A 10,344-nucleotide genomic window follows, 5' to 3' on the forward strand; every position below is an offset into this window, starting at 1 on the left:
AAGTAAAAAATATCTATCAAAGGAATTAAACAATTTTAAAATAAAATATTTACTCATTTCCTTTGATTTAAATATAATAAAAAAACGGCATTTCATAGAAATTATTTTAAAAGAGGACCACAATGAATGTAAATTTCGATGAATAAATTAAAAAAAAATATAAATTGAACACATTAGTGCGTATTTATAATAATATTGCATTTAAAAATGTAACTACCTACTTTAGTCCCACATATTTATTAATATATCTATCATATTTAGCTCACCACGAATACTTCTGTTGGAAAATTACCTAATAGAAATAAACTTTTATGAGTATGCCATTTCTATTCTACTGGGAATTTATAATGTGTGGGATATCAATTACCAAAAACAAAATGAATACTGTGAAACACATACATAATTTAGAAGATAATTTTCAAAATACGTCAATTTAAAACTAATATATTTTGAACAAAATATTTCAGATGATTCTACCGAGTATTGGAAAAAATTTAAATCCTTTCAAACCTAGTCAAATAGAACGTAAATACCTTAAAAATAATTTTTAATTTATCTTTTGATGAAGCCTATTAATACTATCATAACGAAATTTATTTCAGATTCTATATTATGAGAAATGACTAGTTTTGGAAATTACCTTCAAATTGTGCAATTTAATATAAGAATAATAGATATAAGAAGATTGGATTAATCGGATCTCAATTTATGGTAAATGTCGGTTAAAATTCGTATTAACTTGTTACATATTTTTTCATTATCTAATTGTTTTTGCTTTTCTATTTTATAGTTATTAAATAATTCTTAGTAATTAATATGTGGTTATGAATTAATGGCGTTCGCTAAACTCCAAAAGCTTTATTACTTATAAGTTAACGTGTATAAATGGTGATTTGTAAAAATATGTAAAATAATAATGAAGTAACTTTGTTTAATTATTGTTTAGGTATTAATGTACAGAGTATAATTTGTACGTGTCTTTGTAGGCCCTTACATTCCTTGTAGTTCAAAATATCCCAATTTTTTTTTATCAAGCATATTACCAATTAGTAAAATTTGATTTTTCTTATTTTTTTTTTTTATATTTTTACTACAATTCTGGTTTTTTAGCTTAGGACATTGTATGATTCATTAAAACCTTCCCAAATGATATACACTCGAATAACTAAATACGCATTCAAACGTGTAAAAAAACATGCAGCATATATATAGATGTGTAACACAGGTAAAAAAAAGAACTAGCTTTTAAAGTGGTTTTATATTTTTAATTGACATTAATTTCCTAGTTTTTCTACACCAGTATAAAATATGTAAATAGTATAGTGTTTAAAATTACAGTCGTGCAGTTTCTGTCTTATTTCTTACAATGAAAATATATGTACTTGGGAAGGGTGCCTTTAACTTTTCTTTATATATATTTTAGGAGTATGCGATATATGATATGATTTATCTTACATAATAAATATTTAGAATAAGTATGTCTAGTGAAACCGGCCCGGACACGCCAAGCGACTTGTAAATATAATTGTAAATATAACGGGCAATGAATAGAAACTAATAGACTGGCTACAAATAATTTGAATCTCTATAAGAGTACCATTATCACATTTCATAACTCTTTGAATGTTTATTTCAAGGAATCAAACGAATTAGGAATTTTTCGCTCATAATATTTATGAAAAAAAAGTATCAGATGTGCTTCTTTTTGTTTTGGAAATAGTTATACTGTGTTTAATTTTTTTTTTTTCGGTTGATTTTGCTGTTTTAAAGCCATCTTTTTGATTTTTTTTTGTTTCACTTAAAATTATAACATTAAATATTAGGTTAGTGGTTAAAAATAAAAATTAAATATAATTTTACAATTAGTTCTGTTATTTTCTATGTATATTATGGGCGTTAAATAAATCTAATCAGAATTTTTCCTTCAAATATTGTTTTCATTTCAAGCAGTCAAAATTATTAGACATAGATTTGTTACATTTACACTAAAGAGCGACCATTTAACACATTTTATTTATTTAAGACGTGATATTGGATTGCATGGTGTGATTTAGTGTTTCATTTGTAATTTTATAATTTGAAATAATGACTCATTAGAGAAATTTGAAAGAGAAATTACAAATTACTTTACAGCCGAGTCCTTGATTTTATTATATTCTATATACAAATTATTGTCGCGAATTTAAAAGTTAATTTAAAAATATATGCATTGTTAAATTGAATACAGAAACAAACTTTTAAATTTCTCTTCGAGCCATTGGCATTTTGCTTTTATTTTGTAAAATGATGACAAATTAGATGAAGTAATTATTTTAAATGTTTTTAATTGGAAAGAAGCCAAAGTCTTCTTTTGTTTATTGTAAGGTCCGTAGTTAAGTAGACGTGACGATTGATGTCAATCGCTTGAGATATACAAAACGTGTTGTATATGTTAGTATGCAGATTAAAAAATAAAAGTTGATGCGCTACATTTGTTTTATTTTACATATACAACTTTCGGCACTTCTCACTTCAGCCTGTCACTGTCCACTGCTGGTAGCGTTCACCAAGTTCGTGCCAAACTTCAATATATACAACCTTAACCATACTTTTTTGTAGGGTCACTAGGATTTACTGCTGTATGGAATCGAAAACACTTACCATGTACAGGCACAAATGCCTGGAGTAAACACCCTTATGAGCTATGAAAATAAGCGGAAATTTTGAGCGTATTCGTCGTTTAAATTTAATTATTCTTTTGTTTCAAAACTATATTTTTTTAATATCATTAACACATCTAAATATTGTTTTCGATAGACGTACATGACACCGATACTCGTGGCGAGTCGAACCCACGACAAGAAAGCAGGGTGCAAGGGCATACTAACATACCCGTGGTCATGGTTATACGTATAGTCTACGAAACAATTTATTAAAAAAACTTGTACAATGAAAAAATCAGTAGTGATTAGGGACTTTCAATTTAGTTTAACATTAGGGCAACTACACACAAACAATGCGGGCGGCACAGTCGCCGGAATTCCCGCCGACCTGCTGGTGGATATTCCCGCCACCGGACTTGTCGAAGAAACGACCCGCCGGGGTGTCCCGGCGGGTCGCACGGGGTGCCGGCGTCAGTTCGTTTCTGGCATCCGAGTGGTAGTAATGTGCGGTTTGTTTAAAAAATATTAAAATGTCCCTTAATTTAGAAGATGAAGCTGTGTTAATTGAAAAATTGTAAAGCATTAATTAATTTTTTTTATGAAAATGATATTTTATGGAATCCCGGAAATGCAGATTATAAGAACAGAAATAAACGATTGGACGCACTGAAAATAATTGCAAGTGTATTTGACATTGATAAAGGCGAAGTAGAGAGAAAGTTAAAATATTTGACTTCTCATTATTTTCAGGAAAAAAAGAATTATTAAAATAAAAATTACAACTGCGACAGCAGTCCTGATGATTTCTTTATTCATTACAACCAACGACAACATATACACTACAATAGCGTTCTACTCGACTGTCACCACCCTCTTTGTCACAACCAGAATATATGCCGGCGGCATAGCCGCTCGACATAAACCCGGCGGCACTGTGTGTAGTGTGCCTTAAGATAGGCAAAGCTGTGTCTATTAGAATAGGATTTATAAGAAAAGTTTGTTTCGGGTACAGTAACGTTTATTTTCACATACATATACAAAATCACAGTACTTAAAACTAAACTGGCATAATCTCAACATGTGATATTTTAACTTGAAATAAAAAATAAGCGTACATAGATTTTAACTTTCTCTACAAACTACATAGTGCATACACATTAAGAAAATGTATAGGTATAAACACTTCTATTAGAAAACTACAGTTTTCCTACTCACGGCTTAACACGCTTAAGTACAGTTAATTCTAGTAAAAGCGGATACAGATCTGCGAAATGTAGCATGCAATGTAATGTAAGTTATAACACAATGAAAGAATTTGCTGTCTATATTGTCGCAATGTATCATGCAATGTAACAGAATTCCCATAGTGTGGACGGCTTGAGCGTATGTACTAACCGTGCTCACTACGCGAACGAACAGAGCATTTCAAATCATGCGTTTTGCGTTGGTTATTTCGCCGAACAAAAAGGGTCAAAGGTGCGCACAGTGCACGGACGCCGGTGTGAGCGGGTCGTGTCGGCAGTACTATGGGCCGCGCGCGAACCATGGAAGAAAACAGCTACGTGTTCTCAACAGACTGAGCTGTGTTCGTCGCGCGCATACCAGAAACAGATGAGAGTACGTACATGCTCGGTTCGTGCACGTCCTATGTCCACACTTATACATTGCTCGCTTCATGTTACATTGCATGCTACATTTCGCAAATCTGTACACTACTTAATATCCTGTTTTAGCAGATCTTGTTGATTAATATCTAGTTTGACTAAAGAGATATGTGAGTAATAAATACCATAAAAACTGAAATGAAAGTACAAAATATTGAGGAATGTAACATTGTTGTCTGAGAAAATATAATACACTGCTGAAATATAATTGCAATTTTTTTTTTTTTTGTTAAAATAATTACAAAATTGGGCAATTTCCCAACCAATTCCTAAAAATACATAATGATTATTTAATCATGACTCATGTAAAACTTAAATATACCCTTATTATCTAATCACACAATAAAATAAGTACATAGGACTAAACTAAATAAAGCCTTAATTACTTACACAACCTCTATCTCTATATACATAAAAATGGCACCTTTAAATGTTAGGGGACTTCAAATAATAGTAAAATCGTATTAATAATATGGTAAAATTATATAATAATTATTGTAAAAATCACATTGTCCTTTGAATATATTAATACTGTGGACTCAATATACAAATGGTTCATATACACAGCCTTAACTTAATTATTGTAAAAAATAAATGCATCGGAATAGTCTCATAAATGTAAAACATTGACTTATTGTTGTACACCAAACATATACATAAAATTACAAAATAATTGATATTGGAATTACACATGTGTAATTCCCCCCTCTCTTCCCGTGGGTGTCGTAAGAGGCGACTAAGGGATAACAAGGTTCCACAACCACCTTGGAACTTGAGAGGCCGACCGATGGTGGGATAACCATCCCACTGCTGGCTTTGAAATACACAGGCCGAAGACGGGCAGCAGCGTCTTCGGTGCGACAAAGCCAGTACTGCGGTCACCAACCCGCCTGCCCAGCGTGGTGACTATGGGCAAAACACATGAGTTCACGTTATTTTTGGCGTAAACTTCTGGAGGCCTATGTCCAGCAGTGGACTGTATAGGCTGTAATGATGATGATGTGTAAATATAGGAAACCTTTTTTCAATATTCTTTTATAGATACTGCTTTTTAATATCCTTATGTTGGCTAACTATTATAAATTTGTAAATTTGCAAAAAAAAAAACCATTGATAAAGATAAAAATGAATGCTATAAACAACCGGAAATATTTTTTATACTATAATAATGTATATTTTTGTATATTAGACAAAATACTAGGTGGTTTGTTCTGAAAACTAATATTTATATATAATATAATTATAAATGGTAGTGTATTTAATTGAGATTACTGTTTATTCTAAAAGCATCTAGCGGTGGTATGAATCACTTTTGCTTTTGTTAACACTATCTCTACAACTTTTACAAAGCATAGTATAGAAACTTCCTTGAAGTCATAATACTTCAGGTTTATTAGTTAATATTTCTTGATAAATCCTGTATACGCCTAGCATTGCATTCCTTGCAGTAGAGGTGGTCGTCTAAAGGATAGCATCCCTTGCCTTCTTCTCGTGAACAAAGGGACGCCCCACAATCTTCACAAGCGTAGCAAGATATATGGAAACTCTTGTCTAAAGCCACTATACGAACAGTTTCTTCGGCTCCGCCCTCTGGTACTATTGGTTCTCGACAGCGGGCACACCTTGGTGCATATCTAAAATTAATGAAAATAAAATATAATGAATTTAAAGTATCCTTACTTCCAATATGGGAAAAAACCTAGAACGTGTGGAAGATATAATTAAATGAAATTAAAATTTGTTAATAGCATTATATATATCATAAATAGTAGTTGAAATGTTGAGAAATATTATTATAATTTAGCACAAAAAAGTTGCTATATATATTACTAGCTGCTGCCCGCGACGTCGTCTGCGTGAACGCTATACAGCACCAAAAATACCTACGATTATACCTTTTAAAATAACATCCATTTACCCGTTTCTTCTTTACATTTCAAATTTACAGAAAAATCTCATAGAGGGCGCTGCTTTAAAATTGTCTTGTCTACTTAAATTCATTTAATTATGTTTATCGGCTTAGGTACTTATATTGCGTGATTTTTATAGTGTGAAGCTAGCTTATATAGCATGGTTATTAACATAATAACAACAACATTCAAATATGCGTCGTTAGATTACACGTTGTTACAGAATGCGTAGAGGAAATAAAGGTTCACTGCTCGTTTTCGGTAGGTGATAGCATGATAATATGTAGCCTATATGTCGACCCGACTTCTTAATAATATTCGTGCCAAATTTGAAGTAAATCCATGCGGTACTTTTTGAGTTTATCCCGGACATACATACAGACAAACAGACAAAAATTCTTAAAACTATATTTTTGGCTTCGGTATCGATTGTAGATCATACCCCAAGTATTCTTTTAAAAAAATATTCAATGTACAGTTTTGACTTTCCTACCATTTTATTATATGTATAGATAATATTTTTAAACATGTTGAAATTAATATAAGCATAAACTACCCTTAAAATAATACTCTTTTTAGATACTAAATTTTACTTTCATAAAAAAGAACTTAGAAGAACATGTTTTATTTAACAAGTTCTATTGCAGTATTAATAAGTTGAATATTTCAAGAAAAAGAAAGAAGTTTTTAGAATATAAGCCAGCAAATAACTTCAGCAATTCAGAGTTAAAACTAAAGCATTTTTTACAAAAGCCACAAAAGGTAAATCTCTACAGCAGTGTTTCCCAAAGTGGGCGATAACGCCCCCTTGTGGGCGCTGCAGTACTAAAGGGTAAGAGACCTAGAAAAAAAAATTGTGGCGTTGTGTAGAGGCTTGAGGGGCGATTTGTCATTTAATCTATAAAGACTCTCGACTACAACAACATCAACTAATATTCATTTAAATATTTGCTCAAAGGGGGCACTATAAAATAATTTATTCTCTTAGTGGGTAGTAGACAAAATAAGTTTGGGAACCACTGCTCTACAGGGTGGCGGGTCGCTAGTTATTTATATTATTTTAAAAGAGTAACTGTAAAGTTTATTGTCTAGTCTTCTCTGGAGAGCCCTTATTTCAAATAGACGGTAGCTTTATGTTAGTTAGAATTAATGTATTAAAAGGTAATATAATTTTAATTTGTATAATAATGATTTAAAAGTGTTTTTAAAACCTACTTGAATTAAGTAAATTTTTATTTTGATTATTGACTTACTTTACTTACTAAAAACTATAAACATTATATAAAAAAATTTAATGATATTATACAACTCACCTCTTATGAAAATCTTCAATACAATGTATGCGGTTAACGGCGTCTACAGTAAACGGTATACCGTCGAGACTTTTCTGACAAACGACACATGTAAAGCAGCGTGGGTGGTACGGTTTCCCGGTGGCTCGCAATAAACGATCAAGTATGGGGTCTCCACATACACAACATTTTTCAAGAGTTTCCAGGTAATCTTTCTCACACAGTGCTCTCCCTTGGACTGCGTAAAATGGTCTGCCCTGCAATGGTTACGATGCTAAATAAGTTATATCTTTATTACATATATTTTATTTTGGTTTTTTGTGTCCTAGTGATTTGAGTTTATATGTAGTATAGAAATTATGATGATTATTGGATTGGATGATTAATGGATGGAAGTAATTCTTTTGACTTTTGAACACTTTGTTAGGATTCAAAAAAAATATTTAAATCGAAACAAATATTCCTAAAAGATTATATTTATTCACATAAATAAACAACATTTTTTATTAAAATAACTAGGTAAAAATATATTTATTTGATTTTATATTAAACCAATCTAGTTCAAAGAATATAATGGTAAAAAAGAAAAGAAAGTCTAAATATTGATTCAAAAAATAAATAAATAATTTAAAAAAGAAATTTTCATTCATATAATTGATTTTATCAATACTGTTAACATACCTTAAAATTGATACCACACTGTTGACAACAGAAACACTTAATATGGTATATTCTCTCCATGGCCGTGCAGCCTGTGGTCTCCCCCATGATTTTCTTCCCACAGTGGTAACAATTGCCACAGTACAGAGCGTCTTCTGGCTCAGGTATTGGGTCAACGGTTGTTCCAACATAGCCTCCGTATAATGACGTGCCTGATAACTGACTACACGGTCTTGGATTGATGGGTTCATACAAAGACTCATATGTGGAAGATGTCTGGGAGCCCCCGTAAGTAGAGAAGTCCTGAGCGTTTACTGAAGCCGAGGACGGCGGATACGCGGACCCAGGCCGCCGAAGTTCACTATAATTTGACTGAGCTCCTAAATCACTAATTCTTGACACATCTGAGCGTGTATCTCTTTCGTAAAAATTTTCTGCATTACGTGGCATTTGAATATTCGAGTACACATGATTTGTGCCGCCCGGGGGCAATAAATTGCTGTATAAAAGCACATCACCGCTCCGAAGTCTTGCCGAATTTCTTACGATACAACTTTTAACTGGGACTAAATTAGAATAGGTAGAACTCGTGCGACTTCCATATTCAAGCCTAGAAGAGTAAGACGGCTCGCAAGCTGACTTTACGGTGTAACTTTGTGGTATTTGAGGCAGAGGTGCTTTATTTTTTTTCGGAGGAATCGATGGTTTCATTTTCGCTGCGTTGATATCGTCTTGCAGTTTAGCATCTAATTCGTTTGCGTAGATCCGAAGATCAGCCAATTGCTTGTCGAGCGTACTCATTGCTACAATTATTCATAAACCGGCCACAAATTATTTATTGATTTTATTCATAAATAGTAAAAATCGGCACTCCTTATTTTACAAAAACTAATCATTCTTTGAGTTTGAACACAGATAAAATCTGTCAATTGACACAATATTTTTAATACAAATACAAACATTGCTTTAGTAATCAAAACTGAATTCTTGTGTTTTCATCATGTTTTCATATAGTAAATTTTAAAAATTCTTCTACGAATAATCTAAACTGTATAATTAAATATCACTTTCTAGTGCTTAAAAAGTTTAAAAATAATTATTGAGGTAATAAATCATGCTCGTAATTTTAAAAGGAATTAAAAAAAGGTAATATGTAAAATAATTTTTATTTAATTCGACCTCAACTCGTATAAAAAAATTGTTAATTAATTTTATCAAAACTTTTCAATAAGTCGTTTTACTAACGTGCTAATTAGTTAAAGGCAATAAAACTGCAATCCTTAATTGACTCGTAACCATGAACCAGCAATTATTTCATTTCAGTTGAATTGCTAAAGAGTAACGCTTTTTTACAAATGATTAAAATAATTATTTATCTAGCATTTATAGTACAGGTAAAAATAATGTTTACGTCATGTTTTAGAACATATACAAATTTTTGTATTCGTTTGGAAATAAATAATCTTGAAACACCAAGAACACATTTTAATAATTCATTAGTTAAAGAACCAAATTTAATGATTCGTTCACTATTAAAAAGTTATCCTTATGGGAGTAATATTAAAATTTTAAGGTTTGTCTTTGAAATTTTTAAGAAAGTAGTTTAATAAGAATGCCAAATAATCTGCCGGGTAAATAAATTTCAAGGCAGGAGAAACCGCGAGGAAAGACTATTTTACTGTTAAATAGCATTTAATGAATGAAATTTTCTGTTTTAGTTCAAAATAATAAAAGGCAGTGAAAATATTCCAGAAGGTGATGAATGTAAGTTTAAACAAAAGTGAATACGGTAATACTTTTATATACGTTAAGTACATATTTGCTACTTTTTTAAGTTGCAGAGTATGGCGCTAAGGAGTCTGATGAAGAAGAGGTATACTTTTATAATATTACTTGCATTTCATAGAATAAAAATAAATAAACGGCGTATTAACAGAATTATTTTTTAATAATTTTACATTGAATATACGTTTTAATTATTGTTGGTCTTGTTACTTGTATATTTTTTTTTTTCTTGGAAACAATAATTACTTTATTAACGTCTTAGGTAGGTATGAAAATTATTGAATTATAAGCAATGAACGATCGCACTGGTCTAATGGTGCGTGTATCGTATCGTTGGTGCCTAAACACCGTCGGTCACGGATTCGATTTCCATTCGGAGTGGATATTTGTT

The 10,344-nt window shown here is 31.3% G+C and overlaps 1 protein-coding gene across 1 annotated transcript; it reads right to left on the reverse strand.

Moving 5' to 3' along the window:
* Window positions 1-5,699: 5,699 nt before the first annotated feature.
* Window positions 5,700-9,098, reverse strand: LOC123658498 (lipoma-preferred partner homolog). Its single transcript, XM_045593902.1, has 3 exons — window positions 8,190-9,098; window positions 7,530-7,765; window positions 5,700-5,940 (listed from the first exon to the last, which is right to left on the reverse strand). The coding sequence occupies exons 1-3, from the start codon at window positions 8,967-8,969 to the stop codon at window positions 5,700-5,702; spliced, it is 1,257 nt and encodes a 418-aa protein (XP_045449858.1). The 5' UTR covers window positions 8,970-9,098.
* Window positions 9,099-10,344: the final 1,246 nt, after the last annotated feature.

Source organism: Melitaea cinxia, chromosome 12 (genome assembly GCF_905220565.1).
Source record: "Melitaea cinxia chromosome 12, ilMelCinx1.1, whole genome shotgun sequence".
NCBI lineage: Eukaryota > Metazoa > Arthropoda > Insecta > Lepidoptera > Nymphalidae > Melitaea > Melitaea cinxia.